The sequence below is a fragment of the Paroedura picta genome, chromosome 6 (assembly GCF_049243985.1).
Source record: "Paroedura picta isolate Pp20150507F chromosome 6, Ppicta_v3.0, whole genome shotgun sequence".
NCBI lineage: Eukaryota > Metazoa > Chordata > Lepidosauria > Squamata > Gekkonidae > Paroedura > Paroedura picta.
Genome location: NC_135374.1, coordinates 22,283,206 through 22,309,118, shown reverse-complemented (window position 1 = coordinate 22,309,118; position 25,913 = coordinate 22,283,206). Strand labels below are relative to the sequence as shown.

The window sequence follows — 25,913 nt, the reverse complement described above, 5'->3', positions numbered from 1 at the left end:
TCCTGATGGCCCCAGAAGGGTTTTGCCGATGGGGTGGGAATTAATTAATTTGTATATACTTTTTAAATTTGTAAAAAATTATTAGGTAATGTGACTATATATGGCCATGTGGACCTTCGTAAATGGCCAATGATGGGTCTGAAGGAGGTGGAAAGGAGAGGGGCCCCAGGCATACAAATCCTTGTCGGGTGTTTTTGGGAAAGCCGGCAACTTCGACAACAGAATGATTTCCACTCCAGAGCTTTTAGTAGTTAGGAAGCTGCCTCCCCATTTGCAGGGACCTGATGTGGACCCTGAGCCATGCTTCACTACCCTCAAGGCAAGACTGCTGTAGCAACTGCTTCATAGTCTTGCCCTTGAAGACTATTCAGGAACTTCAGGTAGTACAAACTGAGGTTGGTTACTGCTATCTTAAGGTTCCATCACCTCTTGCCTGTTTCTCTCTAGGTCTGCTTCAAGGTGTCTTTCATGCTCAGTGTCTCTCCTATTTCAATGACTGGTTCTCAGGGCATATTCTCGTGCGGCAAATCTGCTGTTCTAAGTAAGGTCTGTTGTCTGTCCTCCCATCTCTCTGCTCAGTCTGCTAAACTTATTCTGCAACCAGGAGCAAATCGTCTTGTTTCCCATATTTGTAGAACAGCCTCCTGAAACAGTCAGGAAGGGCTTCTGCTGTCCTGAGTGTTTTTTGGCAAGGTTGCAAAACAGCTACTTCAAAGAGCTTTTGTGTTTTGGAAAAATTAATGCCTTCTGACTGTTTAATAGGCTGTTTCCATATAGTTGGTCTTCTTTAATGTGGTTTTAATGTGTTTGATATATATTGTATGTTATTATAGTTTGTTACCCATCTTGGGGCCTGGTGTGTTGTGAGAAAGAAGGGGGGGGGCTTATAAAGATTTCAGATAAATTAATTCCCAAGGAGACAGGAGTGGAGAAGACACAGATGTTACCCACTCGAAATCTTTATCGGGGCTATTTCTGGAAAATGGGTGGCCAGCCCATGCTGAAGACAAAGAGGCCACCAGATCTAACCCTAGGGGAGGTGGGGCCAGTTGCTACAGTCTCCAATGCAGAAGCCTAGAGAACTGCAAACCCTTTGTTCTCCTTCCATTCCTTTTTTCTCGCATCTGTCAAGTAATGTTAGAACTATTTTTGCATAAATGCATGTCTGACTACAGCCATGCTTTTCATGCCTTGTCCAGATTAAATTAATGTTTATTTCCAGCAAGCAGGACACACCTGATGGCTACAGGAATGAACACCTCCCTAGATTTGAACTAAGAGACTTTGGGTCTGAAATCCACCCTTCAAAGAGAAAACACAGGTTTTGGTTCCTAACCTGCTGCCAAGAAGGTTCACCTGCAGTACAGTGTTTTGGATTTTTTTTTTAGTGTATTCATTAAGATTAATTAAATAACTATAATTAAAACTTTTAAATGTACAGAGCTAGGGCTACTGGTTAATTAAATAGATAAATCCTTTACCTTTTAGCCGATTAATGGATTAAGTCTAAATAAATCCGTAAATTGCTCTCACGCAGGTAGTCCTGAGATATTGAGGAGAACATCTATAGAACTTTGCAATTTAACACGCAAAATAATGTCTGCAAATGTTTTATTTTTTTCTTGTCTACCATCAAAATTGTGTGTCTTTGAACTGCACTTGCAACAATTAAAATGGAACATTATTCAAGTAACTTTGTTGACTAATCCTCCAGTTAAGGCTAGACGCCCCAGACAAAGCTGCACAAAACTCCTTAGAATACCAGCTCAAAAAAATCTGTGCAGCTGTGATAGTGAATGAAGTGTCCTGAAGTATCATAACCACAGTAGAATCTACACCAAGTCTTATCACAAACCCTAATGCAGCCTTTTCCAACCTTTTTACCATTGAGAAACATTTTGGGCATAAATGCACTGAGGAACTGTTTAATAGGACACTGATAAAAATCAGTATTTGTATCAATCTCCCATGGGGTCCAGGGAAGATAAGGTATGTAGTTAAATATACAGGCAAGTTTTAGGTCATGTGTTTGGTGTGCTCACAATCTGTCAAATCTGGGTCAGGAAGTTCCCTAGAGCAGGGGTAGTCAACCTGTGGTCCTCCAGATGTCCATGGACTACAATTCCCATGAGCCCCTGCCAGCAAATGCTGGCAGGGGCTCATGGGAATTGTAGTCCATGAACATCTGGAGGACCACAGGTTGACTACCCCTGCTCTAGAGCTTTGGGGAGGGATCCTGGGGAGGGACCCCTGAGTGGTACAATGCCATACTGTCCACCCTCCAAAGCTGTCATTTGCTCCTGGTCACTTGATCTCTCTTGACTGGAGATGTTGAAATTCTGGGAGATCTCCAGGCCTCCCCTGGATGCTGGCAACCAGTCCTGGAGAAAAAGGTCTTATCTCTTTAACAAGGTCTTAATGGAATGTTCTTCATCAGGCAACTTTATTTACTTCTGCACCATAAAAAGCTTCAACCATTCATTTTCACTCAACGAACCCTTATTGACGGTGCAAGACTTTTTTTCTCCAGGTTGTTGGCAACTCTGTGTGTGTGTGTGAGCCCTGGCTGCATGACTACTTGTGGAATGTAGCAGCTGTCCTGTTTTTGCTTCCCAGGGAGGCAGAGAATACTGGAGGCTTTTCAAGCTCTGGGTGGGCAGAGCAGGCCTCCTGCCCTTCCGGGTTTTGTTTGGTCTGAAGTGTCACATGCATCATGCAGGTTTACATGGAGTGACATAGGATCACAGGATCAGGCCCTCCATTTGGAAAAAGGAGACTTGAAATGTCTAATTTTAGTACTAATTTTGAAGGAGTCTCTCTTGGTATTCTTTCAGGCAAGGTCTTTGATGTGACCAGTTTAAACAGTTTGAACTAGTAATTTACTTGCCAAGGTATAAGCCAAATGCACCTCTAAAGGGGAAGATTATAGACAGAGAATGCTAATTATACCTTTCCCAGTTTAACCTTCCTTGTCTGTCGTTTACTGACAGCCGCGGGAAAGAGGGGCCGTGAGGTTCCAAGGTAGTTTTGGACTGGCGTGTTCACTGCACCGGCAGCCTTCTTTGCGGGTACTTTTGGATGTGCTGAGCATAAAGTGAAAAGAACAACAACAAAAGAAGCCCTCCAGTTAAATAAAGATGCCACAGGTGTGTTGAGTCCTGCCCTTCCATCCCCTTGAAGTGATGATCATGTTTTATAACTTCTCATGCTCTGATTCAGTGCTTCAGGTCTGCCTAAGGAGCCACGGTTTACTGTTTCACCCTAGAAACAAATTATTTTAGATCTGTTGATGCTAATACTACCCTGGCCCGGATAGCCCAGGCCAGCCCACCTCAGAAGCTAAGTAGGATCAATCCTAGTTAGTACTAAGACAGGAGATGAACAAGCATGACCCCGGTTGTTAAATAGAGCCCAACAATGGTGAACCACCTCCATTCATCTCTTGCCTCAAAGAGCCAATGGGATCGTCAGCTGCAAGTTGACTGGACTTTGCACCCCCAGCATTACTAGTAGCATCTGTGACTATGGCTTGGTTGACCCTTGGCATATACACTGACACGTTAGTTAACTTTGTAGCCAGCCTTTCCCGCTGAGTCTCAGTGTAATAACAGAAGAAAAGCAATACACACATACAGCCTAAGAGATCCAACGAATCACGCAATAGGACTAGGATTATTGCTTCCTCTATACTTGGGAGCCACTGAGGTGTTGTGGTTATAGTGCTGAACTAGGATCTGGGAGGCCAGGTTCGAATCCCACTCTGTCATAGATGCTTGCTAGGTGACTGTTGGCCGGTCATAAACTTGCAGCCACCTAATCTGTTTCTCACAAGCAGTTGTTGTGAATATAAAACAGACAATAAGAGAACAATGTTCTGCGCCACTTTGGGCCACCGTTGTGGCAAAAAGTAGGATATACTTATCAAAATAAGTGAAAACTGATGGCTAGCTGGTGAATTTGTCACAGTAAACAGTATATATTTATGATGCCAGGAAAATGCCCACAATCTTGTTACAACCTTTTTTGAGCTAGAAAAAATAAATTTTGCCAGTGGGAAGACTAGGCTGGTGAAGTATCTTCAAAGCCGTGTCCAGAGGGGAGAGGTCAGGTCATCTTTCACTGCAGCTTCAGCCATCGACATCACCTCAGTCCCTTCTAGTGGAATTCAAAGGCCAAAGGTCACCCTCAGAACAGAAGCCATCAGTATAACTCCTCTCTCAGAGCAGACGTTACATAATCCAGTTTTTATTAAGTTTCTCAACATGCAGTTGCTTTCTTGGCCCTTGTCAGTAAATTAATTAAATCTGTCAAGAAAGCTTAGAAGCTGTTGGCCTGAATATATATAGATTTTTTCCCCTGGTTGTTATGACTTGAGCATCAACAATGTCCAAAGACATATCAGAGATCCGGAGCTATGGTTTTATGTATATTGTATTAGACCTCAGTTGAAACATTTGAAATTATTTTCTTTGGGGAATTTAGAAAAGAAGTGAATATTGGGGCAGGAAACATAGACTTTGTGAAGATTTTCAGATGGATTTCGCTACAAACATAATCTAGAAGAAGAAGAAGAGTTGGTTTTTATATGCCGTTTTTCTCAACCTGAAGAAGTCTCAAAGCGGCTTATAATCACCTTCCCATTCCTCTCCCCACAACAGACACCCTGTGAGGTGGGTGAGGCTGAGAGAGCCCTGATATTCTGCTCAGTCAGAACAGTTTTATCAGTGCTGTGGAGAGCCCAAGGTCACCCAGCTGGCTGCATGTGGGGGAGTGCAGAATTGAACCAAGCATGCCAGATTAGAAGTCCGCACTACTAACCACTACACCAAACTGGCTCTCAATCTAGAAATAGGTAGCCATTTCTATTCAACTGGGCTTTTTTCTGAGGAACCCTGATGTTTTCATCCTTGTTTCTTTGTCAGATTTACATTGATTGTGTTTGTGGGGTTTTATGATTTATAAACAGGCCTTTCAAGCCAGTGGCTCATCCAGTCTAACAATCAATGTCACACAGTGGCCAGAACCCAACTCCCATCAGGAGGTCCACCAACAGGACCAGAACTCCAGAAGCCCTCCCACCGTGACTCCCCAAACACCAAGCATACAGTGCCTCACTGCCCCAGACAGAATGCTTCATCTACCTTGTGATTAATAGCCACTGATGGGTTTCTGCTCCAGATGTTTATCCAATCCCCTCTTGAAGCTGCCGATGCTTGTAGCTACCACCATTTCCCGTGGCAGTGAATTCCATGTGTTACATTATTCTTTTCTCCTTTGTATCCTCACAACAACCCTATGAGGTAGTTTAGACTGACACCCAAGTAATTAAGGCATTATTCTTGCCAAAGTGTGGTCAACTGAGTCATATGGACATTTCAGTTCTATAAGAGTGTGATCCTAGTCTAAACCCATTCATTTAAAAGGCTTTAGGCATAACTCTCTATAGAATTGTGTGGTAAGGAAAGTAGACGTTTGTTAAGTATTTTTGGTATATGCAGAGGTGCTTAAATGTGGGGTGTGGGAAAGATCACAGTCTCTGAAAAGAATTCTCCTGTGCAAGGCCCACCAAAGTACGTGGCACTCGTCAGCTGAATGATGGCGGAAGGCTGGTGCGATGAGCCTAACAAGTTACACCTGAAGTTAAACCCAGAAAAATCCTCACTTCCTATTGAGGAAGCCATAGTGCTTAACCACAGTGCGATGCACAATTGTGCAATCCCATGTTTAAAGGGTAGAAGCTAATCCTGGAGCTCTCTTGGGAATGTCCTTCCCAAGAGGAGTCAGGATAGTTTCATGCCACATTTTGACAGCAAATAATCTGTCATATCAGAAACTGCACAATATTTATCAGGATGGGCACGTGTATCATTGCCATCTCTCTGAGAGCATGGACAAGAAATCTAATAAATCATTATCATCATCATCATCATCATCTATTTTTGTTGTTACACTTTTAAAGCTTGAACACTTATGCCTACGAGTTGCAAAGAAGCAACCATGCCTATACAGGAAACATTCTTCAGGCTTTGAGAAACTCCAGAAGTGGTGTGATCATGCAGAATATGTTTGGGAAGCATAGCTCTGTACATGCCCACCCAGGACCCCTCCCTTTCCTGCCCCCTCCAGGCCCATCATTGGCCATATTGGGAAGGTGGGGTCAACATGACCATAGATTGTCATAAAAAGGTAAAGGTATCCCCTGTGCAAGCACTGAGTCATGTCTGACCCTTGGGTGATGCCCTCTAGCGTTTTCATAGACTCAATACAGGGTGATTTGCCATTCCCTTCCCCAGTCATTACCGTTTTACCCCCCAGCAAGCTGGGTACTCATTTACTGACCTTGGAAGGATGGAAGGCTGAGTCGACCTTGAGCCGGCTGCTGGGATCGAACTCCCAGCCTCATGATCAGAGCTTCTGACAGCATGTCGGTTGCCTTACCACCCTGAGCCACAAGAGGCTCATATAGATGGTCATATCACTCAATAAATCTTTAAGAAAATTAAAAATATATATATACAATTAATTAACCCCTACTCATTCAGGAAACCCTTCCAGGACCGTCAAGGAACCCCAGAGTTTCATGAACCCCTGGTTGAGAAAGCCATCTCTAAGCAAAGGCAGGTTTTGATCAAAGAATGGGGTGAGACATTATTGTGCCATGGAATGCACTGAGATGCACGAGCTTGTTTTTGGCACATGTCAAGAAATGGCAAACCACAGAAATGTAATAACCTTACAGATGTGGCGGTCGGTTTTATTAATTTTGTGTTTGTTTCTGCCTTTTCTCGAAATATGCTGGGAAAGAACAATGAAAGGCACTATGTAAAAAACAAACCTTGGGTCATGTGGCTTTGTCATTTTCAAATTTCTGACAGTTTTGACTGGCAAATCCTTCTCTTCCTATGCCAGTAATGGGGTGTCTGTCAGCTTCTGAGACACGAGCCAGGCTAGCAGCCTGTAAGAGCTCTTTGGGGCAACAAAAGTTGATCTGGCAGCCGAAAAACAGGCTGAAGTCCCATCCAAGGCTGCATTGAAGGTGAGAAATTGTCCCCTGGGTGCATTCATTTCCAGTTTTTATGTTCAGCATCTCAAGTGGTATTTATTGGAATAACATGCAATGTTAGACATGAAGCGAATATGGAAGAGTAAGGATATCAGCCTTAATACAAAGTGCCGGCTAGTCAATGCCGTTGTCTTCCCCATAACAACCTATGGATGTGAAAGCTGGACCTTGAAGAAGGAAGACAGGAGGAGAATAGATGCTTTCAAATTATGGTGTTGGAGACGAATGCTGTGAATACCACCGACAGCCAAAGTTACCAACAAGATGGTCTTAGAGAGGAGCAAACCAACTATGTCATTAGAAGCCAAGAGATTACGGCTAAGGCTCACTTATGTTGGACATATCATGCGATCAAACTTGCTAGAAAAATCATTAATGCTCGGCATGGTCAGTGGCAAAAGGAAACATGGTCACCAAAGGATCTGCTGGCTCGACACGATCAGAGCCGATTCAGGGATGACCATGAACCAACTAAAAGAAGCAGTCAGAGACAGGGATGCATGGCGAGGACTTTCCTATAGAATTGCCGAGGGTCGGACATGACTGAATGGATAACATCATTATTTAGATTGTTGTATCTGTTTATGTTATATATTAATTTGTTCCATGTACCCCCCCATGTTGTATGTAAACCGCCCTGAGCCATATGGAAGGGCGGTATAGAAATCAAATAAATAAATAAATAAATAAATATCAATGAACGAACAATCCAAAGTAGCTAAAACCTTAATTTCACAGTACGGAGTGTTTGTGTGTGTGCTTTTCCACCCCTTTTCCTATTTCTAGTATAAGAAAGATTAAAGATATTACGGACAGGATGCCAAAGCTGATAAAACCTGTGGATCCCTACTCCTTTGTGATGGTCCACGTGGGAACAAATTTCACGGCCATCCACACCATTGCACCTATTAAGGCTGACTATGAAGACCTGGGGGGGGGGGGTTATCTTCCATCCTGCCTGTCAGCGGAAGAGGAATGAATTGGGAGCTGAAGATAATAGCGATAAACCGCTGGCTGTGTTGGTGGTGCCAGCAGGTGGGGTTTGAATTCTGGGACGATGAGACAGGTTTTCTAAAAGGAGGCCTGCTAACACTTATCCAGACTGGGGGGAAATGTGTTCGGAAGTATCCAACTCTGAGGATTCAGCAGCTACTGCTCTTCCAGTTCGAAACGTTTCTCTGCAGTCACAAAGGCCTGAGTAGTTTTTAATGACAGTACAGATGGGCTTCTTTTCTGTGGTTTCCCTCTGTCTTTGTATCCTCTTATTCCCTTGTCCCATTGAGTGTTATAATGACCCTTCTGCACATAGCGTGGTTGGCTGCCTGCGTTGCTTTCAAAGCGGCATTGCCAAAAGTTGTCCCCCCACTCCTCTGCCATGCGAAAGAAGCTTCATGCAGGCCTTAATACAAAATGATCGCCGATGCCCACGGGAGTCCAACAAACTCACAGACGCCTTTGTCTGTCTGTACTGGTTCTTACTTTCAGAAATGAAAGCAGGAAGGGTAGAAAGGGAGACCGGTTTTCCCCGTCCTGAGCCATTGATAACTGGGCAACAAACAATGCATGGCCAGTGAAGTGCCTCCAGCTATTTCACGCTGTTCCCATTGCCCTGGTATTTGCAGGCATGAATGAGATGCCGCATGCTTCAGTTTAAGCCCGTTTCCAAAGGAAGGTTCAGCGGTCTGTTCTAACTAGAGTTCCAAGCCATGCGCCAGGGGAAACTAGAGAGCATTGTTGGCATGCGTGCTCACACATCACCGAGGCAGATTCTGCCTGCTCAAATTCCGCTTCCTGTGCTAAACCTTCTCAAATACTCTTATACAAAATGCTTTGACCCATTTCTCTATTTTTGTTGCAGGTTTCCAGAAATTCATTCAGGTTTGCATCGAAGAAGCCGTGTAATTGTTGGCAGTGTTTGAATGTGAAAAGGAGCAAAGCATCAGGCTGCTTAAAGAATAATTTAAAAAATTATTCAGAAGAGAAACAACTTTGTGTGTGGGGGGCAAATTGATCTAACTGTTGTCTGCAATCATTCTGGACATCTGCGGTTCTGGAGGCAAGCAGGGAGGAAGAGTGCTCAAAGGAGCAGGAAAGAGCCAGACACTGGAAGAAATCGTTTGGAAACTTAGTCTCACTATGCTAAAATACACATCTGTTCCAATGCTCCATGCAGGACAATCTGCTCAACATCCACACTGCAGATATTGCATATTCCAACAATAATAACTTTAGCCTTTAAATAATAATACAGTTCTAAGCTTCCATTGATGGAGATGTAGAGGTAAATTATGAAGAAGAAGAACGTGCTGTCAAGTTGCCACCAACTCACGGCAATCCCTTCCTCTGGGATTCAAGGCAAGGGATGGGCAGAGGTGGCTTGCTGTGGCCTCCCTCCATGTCCTTCCCCACAAAGGCCAGGAGCCTTTAAAGCGGCCATTCTCAACCTGGGAGTCGCAACCCCTGGGGGGGTCAATCGACCCTTTTCCCAGGGGTTGCCGAGGCTGCCGCTGCCGCTGCCACTGCCACTGCCCCGCTGCCGCCCTTGACAACCCAAAGGGGATCGCAACATTAGGAAGGCTGAGAACCACTGGTTTAGCTAAAGAAATCTGACCAGATTGGACTGAACCAAGCTGCTTTCGCTCCCAACATTCCTTTGGAGGAATGGGAAGGCGACTGTAAGCCGCTTTGAGCCTCCTTTGGGTAGGGAAAAGCGGCATATAAGAACCAACTCTTCTTCTTCTTCTTTTTACATAACGCTTATTCTAGTGTTCCTCCTACCCCTCCCCTCCCATATGTCTTAACAACTATTGCATTTTCGTCTGGAATGAACCGTATTTGATTCCAGCCTGAGCCAGATTTGGCTCTAGAGCTGTAGGCAGCAGACCCCCTGCTTCTGGTGTTCCCTGGAAGGTTGGCAAAGTGGTGGTTTCCCAAGAAACGGAATAGGGTGTTTCTGCTAAGAACAAGCTGTGTGTAGCAAAGCATCTTATGAGATTTCCAGGCCTCCGGATACAATTACACATAACGTCTCCAGAACTGAGTAATCTGCGTTGCATGCCTTTGCCCTGTGGAAATGAGGTAACAAGTTGGAACTCATTGCTGATGAAGAAGAAACTCTATCATTCAGGTCCCAGTGAAAACACATCACAGTGCAAGGGAGAAGAGTAGGGAAGTGACAAGACTGACAAAAAAAACTAAAAAGTGTGCTGAAGTCAGATGATTGACTGACTCTAAATGGAACACACTTGGAGAGCCAGTTTGGTGTAGTGGTTAGGAGTGCGGACTTCTAATCTGGCATGCCGGGTTTGATTCTGCCTCCCCCACATGCAGCCAGCTGGGTGACCTTGGGCTCACCACAATACTGATAAAACTGTTTTGACCGGGCAGTGATATCAGTGCTCTCTTAGCCTCACCTACCTCACAGGGTGTCTGTTGTGGGGAGAGGAAAGGGAAGGCGACTGTAAGCCGCTTTGAGCCTCCTTCGGGTAGGGAAAAGCGGCATATAAGAACCAACTCTTCTTCTTCTTCTTCTTCATCAGCCAGCTTCCGCATCTTTGGGAACAGCATCTGGTTGGACAAATTTTTCTACTGGAATGCTTAGAGTTGGAAGGGACCTCTAGGGCCATCTAGTCCAAACCCTTGCAGAATGCAAGAAAATCACAACTACCTGCCCACCCACAGTGACCCCAATGTCCAGCTTCCTTGTATTGGAGATGGTTGTTAGTCCCTCCTTTCAGTTTCAAGGGTTAGTTTGTGCTCTGTCAATTTGGTTCCATCCTGCAGTTTTTTTTTTCTTCTGCTATTATTTTTTCTTTGCTTGCTTTAGGGTCTTGTGCTGTGCCTAATGCATTTGATTAAATTAATATTTCTACTTTTCTTCTAATAAATTGTATATGTTTTTAGAAAATTGCTGGTTATTTGTGCACCCTTGCCCTGGGGACCCATTGGGTTCAGGCTGGAATTCCTAAACAATTGTCTAAAGTTCAGGGTAAATGTTTTGGAATGCGGGTGTGAGATTATGTTAAAAAAACCAAACAAACTTCCTGCAAAAAAACAAAGCTAGCTTATCAGGGAAACAGCTAGGCTAGGCCCATTCTCTCTGACTTGTTATTTTTGAACAAGTAACAAAAGTTAGGGTTGCCAACTCTGGCTTGGGGAAGAACTGGAGACTTTGGGGGTAGAGCTGGGAGTATAGAATCCTAGAATCCTAGAATCATAGAGTTGGAAGGGGCCACACAGGCCATCTAGTCCAACCCCCTGCTCAACGCAGGATCAGCCCTAAGCATCCTAAAGCATCCAAGAAAAGTGTGTATCCAACCTTTGCTTGAAGACTGCCAGTGAGGGGGAGCTCACCACCTCCTTAGGCAGCCTATTCCACTGCTGAACTACTCTGACTGTGAAAGCTTTTTTCCTGATATCTAGCCTATATCATTGTACTTGAAGTTTAAACCCATTACTGCGTGTCCTCTCCGATTGGTGAGATTTGAGGTGGGGAGGGAACTCAGTGGAGTTTTAATGCTGAAGCGTTCAGCCTCCAAAGCATCCCTTTTCTCCAGGGAAACTGATCTCTTTAGTCTGGAGATGAGCTATTATTCCAGGGGATCCCCAGGTCCTAGCAGGAGACTAGCATCCCTAGCAAATATAGCGACATGGTTGCTGTATAGTGTCAGGCCATTAGCCCATCTAATTCTATAGTGTATTTTTGACTGGAAGACACTCTGCACTATACAGGTCTTTACCCCAGCTCCTGCTTGCGGAAAATCCTTTCAGCTGGAGATGCCAGACTCAACTTCATGCCAAGGGTCTCTTCTACCACTAAGCCATAACCCCTGTACAGTTTGTACAATTCCTTACTGCACTGTTGACATAAGACAGAATTTAATCTTCCATTTCTATTTAGGACTTCAATTTGAGATGGACCCCCCCCCCCTTTGGCACTCTCTTTTTCCTAGAATGATTTTTAGGTTCAAAGGTCAACCAGATTCTCTAACAATAATTGTTTCCCTGCAGTCAGGAAAAGGGTGCATAAAGCTTTTAAAAAATCTAGTAGCTCAGATCTGAGATTGTTTTACCAAATATTCTTGCCGCGGCAAAATGTATAGCCAAAATTAAACTTTGTTGGTCTTAAAGGTACCACCAGATTCAAACTGTGTGCTTGTCCTTCAGATCAACATGGCCACCTAACTGAATCTATGTTGGGCTAGAGCATCCTTTCTCAACTTTTTTACCATTGAGAAACCCCAGAAACATTCTTCAAGCTTCAAGAAACCCCAGAAGTGGCACAATGGTGCAGAAAATGGTTGGGAAGCATAACTGTGTACACGCCCACCCGGGGCCCCTCCCCTTCCCACCCCTTCAGACCCATCATTGGCCATTTTGGGAGGGGGTGAGTGTGTCAACTTGACTACATATGGCCATATCACCCAATAAATGTTTTTAAAAATTAAAAATCATATTAAATTAATTAACTCCCACCCATCTGGGAAACCCAGGGCCCTCAAGGAACCCCAGGGTTTCATGAAATCCTGGTTGAGAAAGCCTGGGCCAGAGACACACTGGAGGGGGGGGGAGGAAACAAGGATTAAAAAAAAAAGAAGAAACCTGCTGTTGGGGCCATTGTGTCACTTTCCCAGCTTTCCATCACACCCTCAGTCAGTTCTCCCTGTCTCGTCTATTATGGGGCATTTCCCTCTAATCCACTCATTGACTGCTGATGTGAGAAGCAGCAGGGCTGCTGGCAAACCCACCTGCAACTCCTTCAAAAGGGCTGCAGCCCGGGACACAGTCGCAACCCTCATGCGCTCTGCAAAAACTAAGGACGGTTTGCCAACACTCATGCCTAAACCAAGGATGGATTAAATTGCACCCTGTGAACACAGAGCAGGCATTGTGCTCTTTTGTTATGCAAGTAGACCGGGCCCATTGTCTTGCAAAAGGGGACACACTGGCTTCAATAAGGGGGTCTTTGTTTTGTCTTTCTTTGACAAAAATAATAAAGCAGTGTGCCCAAACTGGAATGTGCTTCAGGTAGTAATCTAAACTTCACTCGCGAGGGTCAGACTGGAAGAACAGAGGATAAATTGAACCCTCAGGGGATATGGCTTGGAGGAACTTCATAGAATTAAGCAAAAGCTCTCAGAAGAGACATTTGAACTACGTTCAAACCCTTCTGGACAACCTTAAAGCTTTTGCTGTACTTTGTCCCAAAGAAATAGTCATTACCCTGAACTTGTAAGTGGCTCACTGTGAGCTCTCAACATTTTGAGGGTGCAAACTATTCTACAGACTCAAAACCTGTCTCTAGCTTTTAATCTGTAATGGCTGTTTCAGAGGTCCAAGTCACTGGATGCTCTGAGCACGCTTTCTGATCTGACATGCACATACTCATCGCCATTTGCAGACATTAAGGGGGTAGGATGAATATCATTTGTTTTAAAACTCCATCATTTCGAGTGAGAAATGTAGGATGGTATTGAGGGGTACATAACTCAACCTTTTACTCAAGTAACCCCTCCCATGACCAAAGAATCTGACCTGCCCAAAGCTGTGTCAATGTTCCTGTTTAAATATTGTTCTGGTTGACTTGTTATGATTGTTATACTTGTTGCAATGTGTTATGTAGTTATCTCGTGATGTTATATGTAAACCACCCAGAGACATATGGAAAAGCAGTATAAAAATCTAAATAAATAAGTTACAGTAGTTCCCGACTTGTGGGCTGCACCCAGAGTTACTAGGCCTCTGGGAAGGTTTCCTAGCGATTGCTGCTGTTAAAAACAAAACAAAACCTTGCCTGTCCTCCCTGTACCATTATGTCACTTCTGGGTAAAACTTGGATAGCTTTAGGATAGCTGGAAGTTCTGTGGTTGTACCTGGAAGTGAAGCCACATGCCCACGTCCCTGCCCCCAACCATCCTGCTGGTTGCCAGGCAACCCTGTATTATTCCCACTTCTGCTTTCCGTGCATGTGTGTTATTTTGCCCCTGGTTATCGTTTTGTGTAGGTTTTATCTTCCCTTTTCCCCACTTGGTGGTGGTTGTCTTCTCTCTCTTGGTGTTACCCCCCCTCCCAGTTTCTTCTTTCTGTGTTTAAATGACACGTCTTCCATCCTCTTGTGTGTAGGTGTATGTGCTCGGTGCCCTGCCTGTGACAGCCATTTTGTAATGGTGTCTGCAGTCACACCTCAAAATTTTAAAGGCATTCACCAGATCAAAAATGGTGGCAACTTCTGATCTATAGATTGTTGAAATGGGGTATTCTTGTTGGAATATAATAGTGTGCATGATTCAAAAGCATATGACGAATACCATACAGGGGGCATTGGAGATGCGTATTTAGCATAGCTAGAATGAGAACCTTCTGATATTTTTCAAAATAATCTCCTCCAGCATCTTGGTTTGCTTAACTGGAGACTTCTTGTTCCTTTGAGCACACGTCCTCCCTACTTGCTTTCAGAACAGATGGAGGAAGAACACTGTTAATCAGTTAGAACGATCTCCTTCCTCTCTTTCTGTACAAAGTTGTTGCTCTTCTAAACAAAACGATTTCATTCTTTTAAGCAGCTTGATGCTTCACCCTCTTTGCGTATTTAAACTCTATCAGCAATTCTCTTAAATTTGGATGGCATGAAGAAAAAGATAGACAAAGACAGGTGATATGAACCTCACAAGTGCTGGTAATATTTCAATGGCTATTTATTAACAAATAGAAAAACATATAAAATATATACATAACTGTACATACAATTCCTGTATGTAAAATAATATTGCGAAAACTCTTGTTTGTAAGCAGTCTTTAAAATGTCTATGTTTGCTATTGGCTTATCCAACATAGTTCACCATAGGCACCATAATCAAGGCCAATTTGGTTAAATCAAACAATTCAAAAACTCTATTTACATTATATACATATTTTAAAGTCCTGCTGCATTTTAAACATTTGATCTTGGTATGTCGCTGGTGGAGAAGTCCAATCATATAAATCCCAATGAGAAACATACTTCTTGGTGTGTGTGTGTGGGGAAACACAACAAAATGTATAACCATAATCTATTTCAGAGCAGTTTTCATAAGTAAACAGTAAGCTCTATACATTTTTATCAACAGTTTTGCAATAATACTGAAATGCACATTGGATTTCTTGTTGTATTTACAAAGTTTACACAGATATTCTTCATGCATAAAGTATACAAATTATTTGCTGTTTGTCTAATGCATGAAAAAAAAATGAATTTTGTCAAACTTTTTCTAAAATAGCAATCTGATCGTGTACTTGGAAGTCAATCCCAGTGACCTCAGTGGGTCTTACTTTCACATAAATGTGCACAAGATTGCATCCTTTCTCATTCTAATGCACCCAAAGTCATTGCACATTACAAGCAGCCCAAAGAATGGCTGCTTGGCTGATGCAGGAAACAGGCAACAGAAAATGAACAAGAGGGATTTGGGTTTCGTCCAGCAGAGCAACTCTTATGGTCTTAAGTAAAATATCGTGTTGATTTTAAAGGGACTAAAGTCAGTAGAAAGATAAGTACTTTGGTCACTGAAAAGTTCTCCCATGAAAGCTCCTATGAAGTGAAAGGCTATTGCCCCTCAGTACTATTGTAGATGCGGCTTCCATTCACTTCAATGGATCTTATGCAGGACAGTTTATTGGATGATGTCATTGGAAGCTTATTGTTTATTGGGTGATGTAATTGGATGATGTCATGCTTTGACTTCATTGCTCATCAGGTTGGTAATCAGACTCGTACTTGTGTAATATCGGTTTAACTTGCCAGCAATCAATAGGCTTCTTAGATGAAATACTTCCTCCGGATAAAGACAATTGATTTGGGGCCTAGTATGAAATTCCAGGCTGAGAGGTTTGCCAAAAAATTAGGTTGGGTGCAAAACATTTTCTGAAAATTCAGACTTGCCAGCATTATGACTTGGCTTCAGACACCCATGCCCTGAGGCACCGGACTCTGGGAATGGCTGCGGTAGCTATAGGAACCCAAAAAACACGGGAGAGCCAGCCAACTAACAAGAGAGTATAAGATAGAGATTGGTAGATGGTGACTGAGCAGTGAAAGCAAGTCTGAGAAAGAGGCAATTAATGGAAACTAGATTAACTGAGCAATTGGAGATTGAGATACAGGAAGTACCTGAGCCAAATTTGAACTAAGAAAGGACCAGCAGTTATGATCTGAAGGCAAATCTTACAACAGTCCAGCGACTTGGCAATGGTTTTATTTGTCTTAAATATATACTAGGACAGTGTATACACCACGGGCAGCAAAAGTCACGAGCAAGGAAATACCACAGCTCATAAAGTCTGATATATCACTGATAGGCAACATCACGAAACGCCAGACCACTTACTTTGGCCATATCATGCGATCCAACTCAATGGAGAAAGCAATTATGCTAGGATTGGTCAGTGGAAAAAGGAAACCAGGCCGACAAAGGGTGCAGTGGTTGGATGCCATCAGGATGAACACTGGCCAGAACACTGCATGGCTGAGGGAAGTGGTGCAGGATCAAGGATCGTGGCAGCAGCTGTGCCATGGGATCACCAAGAGTCAGCTATGACTGAATGGCTGACAACAACAACAGCAACAATATACTAGGATTAAATCATGCACTGAATTGTGAACAAGGACAACATGAGCGCAAGAACCTTTCCATATCAGTAGTAAATGGCCGGCCAGGTTGTTAAGATGTTAATTAATGGTCTTGGCCTCAGCTCTTATATATAATGGGTGGGAGGATGTCTCACAGCAGTGCCGTTTAATTGCCCCTGGTGTTCCCTGGATTTATGCAGCATTCTGTACCAGCCTCTTCACATTGGAAAGAACCAAACCAGGATCAGGAGTTTCATTCAAGGGGAGGTAGTGAAATGAGCCAGGCTACTCTGCATTGTGGCTTCAAAAGAGTGACATCAATACTGTAGGTCTCTGCGTGCATGAATCCTTTCCTGTTATTGTGCATCCCCAGTATGTTGATGTGGAATTCTTTCTGTTATTTTTGGTATCTAGTAAGTTCTCTCCTTTGCCAAATATAAAACATAACATATTGAAATAGCACTGGCTGTCAGACAGACCTTTTATCATTCTGGTTTAAGACTCACACCTTTCTTTCACACACTTCAAAAAGTGTCCTCAGAATATCATGGGGGGATATTCAACAAAGGCAAAATATTAATAAAAAGATGTTGCTATACTAAGTAGCTATGCAAAAATCAGTGCATACAGTGTGTTTTTTCACAGCAAGGTTTGCCCCCCACATATTTCTTTACAGTGTACTGTAGCTATCTGGATCACTTCACTCCTGAGGCTATAACAATACTTACAATGTAAGAAACTATACATGGTTCAATTTATTTCAGCAGATCCCCACCCCCACCGACTATGCTTGATTTTTGGCACATGCTATATTGACATAACAGTCCAACTTGCTAGGAAATCCCATCAAATGTTTCCTTTTGCTAAGAGAATCATGGGCAAAACCCATAACACACCTGCTGTTGTTAGTAGCCATAGGCAGATAAAAACCACTATTCTATAGCTTGTTATATTTACATAATCTGCTTAGCTGTTAGATCAGTCCGCCAAGCTTTCCTTGTTCGTTGTCAAGGTACAGAAGCTCACTGTTTAGAAAGGAGACACAGTAGCATAAATCCACCTCTGGAGTTTGTGTGTGTGTGTGTGTTGCTGTTTGGCTTTTTTTACCAAGCTGCTCCTTGAAGCTTTTTGCACACAGCTGCTGTATCTCCAATGATGCCCATGCATTTCAGCTGCTTTTGAAGCCTTGTACCTTTGACATCCAGACCACATTCCATTTCTTCTAGGGCATGTGGTGATGGGAAGCTTTCAGTCTGAGGGCAGACCAGAAAAGGTCCTTTAGATTCCTAAAAGAAAGCAAGATGGCAGGTGTTACCCAGATGCACCAAACTGAGTCATCAGTATTACAGAATGATACTCGTGGCATCTGGTCTTACTTTTGCAACTTCACGTTGTGACCGTTTGAGAACATAAGTTTTTTCTTATAAAGTAGAGAAAAAAGTTCCTCCTTTCCCCCAATAATTATAGAAGAAGGAGAGTTGGTACTTATATGCCGCTTTTCTCTATCCGAAGGAGTCTCAAAGTGGCTTACATTCGCCTTCCCTTTCCTCTCCCCACAACAGACACCCTGTGAGGGAGGTGAGGCTGAGAGAGCCCTGATATCACCGCTCAGTCAGAAGAGCTTTATCAGTGCCCTGGCGAGCCCAAGGTCTCCCAGCTGGCTGCATGTGGGGGAGCGTGGAATCAAACCCACCTCACCAGGTTAGATGTCCGCACTCCTAACCACTACACCAAACTGGCTCTCTAGTCACAAACATTAGGAAGGCAATAAGTATTCAAGCGTAGCTCTGTTAGAAAGTGTCTTAATAGAAAATATCCAATATCCAATATAGAAAATAAAATCCAGTGGCATTTCAGAATATTTTTTTAAAAAATCATGGAGCCTGAGCTTTCACAGGCTATTCTTGAGCTACTATTAGGACTGTTCTGCTCTCCCACTCAGAGCAAGAGTTTTGAATTAGACAGCAGCCTTTACAGGCCCCAGTGTCATGATCTCCTGGGCTTTACCCCTTGGTGATGACTTTTTAGCTTCCTTTTGGCTGGCTCCCCCCCCCCCCCCAGTGCTTGTTGCCTTTCAAGTGGGATGCTCAGGAGATCAGTCATACCCACAAGAAGCCCTTTGGGAGAGTTCTTAGGATGCCGTCTTATCACAGTATCATATTTACAGTAAAGCTCAAATACAATGCCTGTATGTTCTAAGAGAGCCAGTTTGGTGTAGTGGTTAGGAGTGCGTACTTCTGATCTGGCAAGCCAGGGTAAATTCAGTTGACGACCACTGTGGTAAAGGACATTGTCAATTATGGCTTTTTTGCTGCAGTTGTGAGCATAGCACACTTCCTCAGTCACAATGAAATGGGAATGACAAGTCCACATATATAGGCAGAGTCAGAATTCGCACACAGCATAATGAAGGGCCTTACAGGAATAAGTTAAGTTTATAAGGTTATCATTTGTTTGTCAGGCTACCCGTGTGAATCTAACATCAGTTACTGTTTAATTATATCTGGTAGACAAGAAAACAATTTTGTTGCTGGGCTCCTACCTGGCCATCAATTTCTGGAATTGTTAGCTGCTGCTCCGTCCTGGTTTGTTGCTGACATCGGTTCCAGAGCCAATGTCTGATTTAATGAAGCAGTAATACAAGACGTTTTGGGCAGATGTTCAACTGACTCTGCCAAGCTTCTAAAACGAGACTTCGTAGACATGAACAGATTTAGATCTTGGTCGTTGTTTGAATCCACAACAATGTTTTTCTCTGTCTCTAGGCTGAAAGGATTTTCGTCTTCTCCTGCTAGCTCGGGATATGATTCGCAGAAAGAGATGCCATCACAACAACCTGGCTTTTGGATGAGGGGCCAAGCATCAGAAACATCTCCACAGGTAGAGTGTGAAAGGGAACCAAGGAATGTTGGGATCATTTCGCCAACAGAATTTGAATTCCTGAAAAGGTTGTGAGAAAAAAGAGTCAAATGAGTTTCAAAAACATTACAAAGCTAAGAACCAAAGAAAGAGCTGGTGCTTATAAGTCATTAATGATGTTACAGGGTGTACTCAGTAGCAGCCATGGCAAACAAGCATATTCCACACTTTCTTTATAATTGCACTCAAAATGAACTGAAACCTGTCTCTGGAACATCCTGGGCTCCATTTGCCTGTTTTTTTCCACGACCAACAGCAGCCTAAACAGTTTAGTTTTTATTTCTAATAGTTCTACCCTGCCTTATCTCTGTAATCTAAGGGCAGCAAACTTCAAAAACACTTTATTTACAGTCCTTTAGACCTGTACAGTAAACACTAGGATATCAAAATATGAGGCAAAACGCTGAATGCATTTAAAGCTCAGAATCATAAAATCATAATTCAACTGTAATTTATACAAAATTTGTAAACTTATGACTATTACAAAAATGCACAAAGATTTATTTCTCCGTGCATATCTTAATGGCGGCAGCACAGAATTTGGCCGTACACAGGGTGGTTTGGGGGCTGGGCAGCTACTCGAACAACAAAAGCTGCAGAACACAGGCATAAATGTCCAACAAGTTAAAACTAATCCACAATTAAATAGTTGGTACATATAGTTAAAAGCGTAAACAGTTCAAACAGCCAAAGACTGTTTATTTGATATCAAAATCTCTCTGAACATGCTGAGAAGATTCAGTCAGTGGTCTCCCAGCATTTCATTTGATTAGGCCTCAATTATTGCTGAGAAAGTCCAGTATCTGTACATCAAAATCAAAATACTAGCATAAGAAACGGTGCCTTCATCCGTCACAGAAAATATTACCTACTATGCATGTATTATGCAATAAAATGTTATTAGATAGAATGGGACCAGCATGGAAGCAAATAACTTTTGCCAACTTTGGAAATCCCAAAACTCAGCCAAGAGGGATTTGAATGGAATGGAAGCAGCAAGAGACAACATGCATGAAAACCTACAACCTGAGGTACAACCACCCAATTTGGCTTTGTGCATCACCATACATTTATCCTCAGAATTATTAATACATGACTACCAGGTAATAGTTTGCTCTTAGCCAACCAGAGATTTGTTAGTTTTGCATGGTGTCAGAGAGATGCAAAGAAAATTCTTGGCCTTTGTCATTTCAGTGGTGAGACATCCTTGGGATTCTTTTCTTGTTCATAGTAATCAGGGCACAGCCTGTCACCAGCACCCATTTAAATCCCCATGTCTGCCAAGCATTAAGCACAAGAATGGGAGGAAGTAACAGGACTTAAAAAAAAAAAAAGCATGGCCTAAAACATGGTGGATAAATATTGGTATTACAAGATGCTTTGGGTTCCCAATACTTTTGGGGGGGCTGTTGCTTGAATTTTTTGGGATCCGTTACCCACTATGGGAACTCTTTCCAAGAGGCTGGCAAGGCTATTTTTCAAGCAAATTACACCAAAATTGCTGAGAATCTAGTTCTGTTTACCCACTAAAGAAGCACTAAGTTAAAGTAGATTGCATCCTATTTGTCTCTGTTGTGTCCAATGGAGAAAAATGACATACTTTCTCCAGGGCAAAGAGGTCAATATCCTGCTACATGAAAGCAATTAACCTCTGGCCAAAAGCCTCCCAATATTAACAGAACCAACAAACCCAACAGAACCAATGTCAAACCAGAGAATCCTAGCAGAACCACCGGACAACATGGCAACCCCATCACAAGCAATGTCAAATCACAGAACTTGAGACAACATATAGTAATCCAAGCCAAATCAACTGAAGCAAGAAAAACTGTTGCAAGACCACCAGAACCAGTTTCATATCACAGAATCCACACCGAACCAACCTTGTAAGCCAAAAATCTACCTCACACAGACACAAAGCAAAATTCAAGAAAAAACTCCTGGAAACATTAAAATGTTGGCCCAAAACGTTTCTGTATTTCCCTGGGATTTTTTGGGGCTCACCCATTGGTATCCTGAAAAATCCAGAATACCATCCAGACACCCAGAAAACCTGGTAGTATCCCTAAGTGGCAGTAGCACTCTTCTGGGCAACCCACCAGTTTGAATGCGAGCAAAATACTACATATATCCTGCATAAGGCAGTCATCTGACGATGCAGAGGTGATGTCTACAATTATACCTTCAGACCACTGTAAGCAGACCCCATTTAATTTTTCTGCTAGGTACAGAAGGAATATTAATTTTGCAATAAAGTTGAATTCTCCATGAAGCTGCGAGAAATCATTTGCCAGAAGTTCAATGATTTCCCCCCAATGCATATTCTATAAAGGTAAAGGTAAAGGTATCCCCTGTGCAAGCACCGGGTCATGTCTGACCCTTGGGGTGACGCTCTCTAGCGTTTTCATGGCAGACTCAATGTGGGGTGGTTTGCCAGTGCCTTCCCCAGTCATTACCGTTTACCCTCCAGCAAGCTGGGTACTCATTTTACCAACCTCGGAAGGATGGAAGGCTGAGTCAACCTTGAGCCAGCTGTTGGGATTGAACTCCCAGCCTCATGGCCAGAGCTTTCAGACTGCATGTCTGCTGCCTTACCACTCTGCGCCACAAGAGGCTCTTAACTTTTGCATATTCTATACAAAATACTAAATTAACTAAGATATAGTTAGCAATAAGGACACATCAAAAACCAGGCTTACCTTTCATGAAGGGTAGTCTGAGAGTGAAAAGGACAGCTGTGACAGCTGTGTTCCAGGCTGCAAGTATCATCGCAACACAGTGATGGGATCAGATGCACTGGGCCTACAAAGCAAGACTTGCCTTAATACACATATGAGCCAGGCACCACCTGGGACAACTGAGCATCAACAACCCAGGAAAAGTATTGACAATCTACTGCAAGTGATTATTGTGGAAGGAAGACTGAAGCTACAGGGCCATCCACAAGTTAGCTAAGCATAGCAAAAGCACACCTAAAGACCTGGTAGCCATAGGCATTTTACAGGATAAGGATGCTGAGCTTGGCTTTAGTGATGTGGAAGAGTATACAGATATCCCTTCATCTGGTCACAGTTCTTTATGCTTCCTTTCCACCTTTGGAATAAGAGCGGCTGGCATCAATCTCTGTCTGACTTTTGCTAGATGGATTTTGATATTTTTGCTCCGTAGTGTAATAATTAACTTCAAAAATTGCTAAGGTTCTACACAAAACTGGAGATAACTGAAAAAAACCCTTTCCCCCCAATACAAAGAGTAATTTGTATCCATACTTAGAGGAAATATAACGCACAACTGACACAGAAACCCATAATTGCAAGTTAAATCACAATCTAAATTAGGTATTCTGAAAAAAATATTCTGAAGTAAATAGTATATAACGTACAGCTTTCCATACATGGCATATTTCAACTACAAAATTATCAGATGCCAGATGCCTGATTTCTATTTTATATAAAAAAGGCTATTCTTCTGGGCTGTTAGAATGAAATCGAGCAAACAAATGGATAGTGTACGACAGAAGAAAATATAATGTTACCCTGGCAGGGATAGGCTACACATAACTTCTTAATCTGTGCCAGTACCCCAGTATCTTTTTCAAAAGTGTGGTCTCCTTTAACTACCCTCAGAAATAGCATACTCGTATTTCTTCCTATATAAAGATGATTGCTGCAAATGGGTAAGCTACAAGGATCTAAATAAACATATCCGCCTGAATATTCCTACTGACTAAAATGTGTGCGGAAGCTTAGTTACAACTGCTTTTGCTATGATATGATATTTCATCTCAAAATGCTATGCTTTGTCACAGCAATTCATTTCCCCAGTCCTATGAAGAGAAGATTATTTGAGAATGAAAGGTCTTAAACTATGAAGCCAAATGTAGAATATCTGCAACTCATGTGCTCGTACTACTCCCATCAAACTCCACAGAGAAGTCTGTACTTACCACACATGTGTGATGGGTCCCGTTGGCAATGGCAACATGCTCGGTGAGGATATACATTAAGCTGCGGTCTGTCGAAATATGATAGTTCAGAGCCTTCATAGTGGTCTTGTGATCTTACAGACCCTTTAGAACAGAGACAACACAGTATGGATAAAACTGCCTGAACAATATTATCTACTCATATCCAGTAAAGCTAAACATTCCTATAAAAAGGTAAAGGTAAAGGTATCCCCTGTGCAAGCACCGGGTCATGTCTGACCCTTGGGGTGACGCCCTCCAGCGTTTTCATGGCAGACTCAATAAGGGGGTGGTTTGCCAGTGCCTTCCCCAGTCATTACCACTTACCCCCCAGCAAGCTGGGTACTCATTTTACCGACCTCGGAAGGATGGAAGGCTGAGTCAACCTTGAGCCGGCTGCTGGGATTGAACTCCCAGCCTCATGGGCAGACAGCTTCAGACATTTCTGCTGCCTTACCTTCCTGCGCCACAAGAGGCTCTAAACATTCCTATACAGGCTTTATAATTCACCTCTTTGAATCTTTGAGCTGGATAATAAGTATTTTACTAATCCCCTGCACCCCCAACAAACACTCTCAGTGCTGATTTGGAGTGTACATACACAAAATCAGGAGTTTTTCAGATTTGGATATATTGGACCCCCCAAAATTTGAAATTCCAATACTGGTGTCTTTTCTGCACTGGTAGTTTCCTCTGGCTTCCCTGTAAATTTCTTTATGATTCTTTTTTTCTTTTCTTTTTTGTTCTGCACAGCTTTCCCACCCTTCAGTGTTCTGCAGGCATTCAGTTTGCAGGTTTTCTAGGTTTTTAAAGAGTGGAACTACTGCGATTTCCCCCATTCCCAAGTCAAAGTTCTCATTTTTAAGGATTTGAAACCCACCTTGCTCCCCCCCCCCCTTCCCCATTATTCTGGAAGTTTGAGGGCTGTCAGCTGCCTGGAGAAAAACATCTTTTGTGGCTTTCTTGATCCACATTCTGGGCTATGTTCAGAATCAGATCTATGGACAGTTTGAGACACTTACAGTTTGGCTTCTTTTCCATAAATTGCCTTTTGCAATAGATCACACACAGGATGAGGAGGGCAAGGAGCACTGTTGCCAGGGCACTGCAAATCACAGCAGCCAGAGCAGTGTCTCGTGGACTGGAAGCAGTTGATGGGATTTTTATCAGATTCACTTTCATAGTACCTAAACAGAGAAAAGTGCACACACTGTTTACGGATATAAAACTATAAGCTCTTTGCTCACGATTGAGAGATTCATCCTCCAACAAGGAACATAGTATGAACGTTTAATACAGTTTATCCTTCAATAGAATGCCAGGGAAAGATGTTTTAGCATTAATCTTCTAAAATTATGGGTTACAGGTTCCTGCACAAGGCTGCTGCATCAATATACACTGTACTGAATCCTGTGTTTTCATTTTTCATCTATTTCGGGAAAAACGGAAAACTTCAGCTAAACTTTATTTTTTTCCCTGGTGTTAAGTTGTTACATTCTGGATTACCTACTGAGAATACCACATTTCATCAATTATATTAATCCATAAGAGACAGAATATATTTTCATGCACATATGCACAGTTAAAATATACAAAAACAGAAAACATGAGGCCTCCGTGCTAAATATATTGTACTGGTTCTGTTGTTATAATTAGATACAATTAAACTGACAATACTCCATAGGCCCATGCACCTTATGTTCTACTAGAGGTGTGTCCGCTTGTTTTGCTCACAAGCCCTGTATATAACTGTCGTTTGAATACTGAATGAGCAGCTCTGTCTCCTGCATGTGTGCGGAAGCATACGAATCAGCCGTTCCAGGCCAACGTAGCCAGCGCCATGGGGAGAGGGAGATGTGTGCGCCGAGTTATACACCAGCGCCCGCGCCTCCCCTCCCCCACCCATGGAGCAGCGCTGGCTGCATCGGCATGGAACAGCCGATTTGGACACCGCTGCGCACAACCCTAGCAGCAATATTAGATGAAGCAACAGCACGAACAATCCTCATTTATATCATGCCCCACCTTTCTCCTCAATGGGGAACAAGGGGCTGATATTTTATTCTTGTGCTCCATTTTTATTCATATGATTTTATTTGTTCATTTTCTAGACTGCCCCTTCCTGCAAGTGGGTTCGGTGTGGTTTACAACATATATGTTAAATACAGTCCACAATAAAATCACAATTAAAACCACATTAAAACTTTAAAAGTTCAATTTTTGTCTGCTGCTTGATCGACCTGCTTGTGTGCTGATGGCCTCTTGCAAGCAGGGAGAAAAGCTATACTGGTTTCTCTGGCTGAACATACTATCCTGAATATGCAGGGCCAACAAAGTTTCATCCTGTATCTGAACTTATATAA

The 25,913-nt window shown here is 42.8% G+C and overlaps 1 protein-coding gene across 1 annotated transcript in view; it reads right to left on the bottom strand.

The window, feature by feature from the left end:
* Positions 1–14,739: 14,739 nt before the first annotated feature.
* TNFRSF19 (TNF receptor superfamily member 19) overlaps positions 14,740–25,913 on the bottom strand; it is a 51,665-nt gene continuing 40,491 nt past the window's right edge. The window contains exons 6-10 of the mRNA XM_077341703.1: positions 24,573–24,737; positions 23,533–23,655; positions 22,286–22,388; positions 19,210–19,607; positions 14,740–17,953 (exon numbers count right to left, since the gene is read on the bottom strand). Coding sequence (XP_077197818.1) covers positions 19,217–19,607; positions 22,286–22,388; positions 23,533–23,655; positions 24,573–24,737 — 782 coding nt within the window. The 3' untranslated portion in view covers positions 14,740–17,953; positions 19,210–19,216. The remainder of the gene's footprint in view (positions 17,954–19,209; positions 19,608–22,285; positions 22,389–23,532; positions 23,656–24,572; positions 24,738–25,913) is intronic.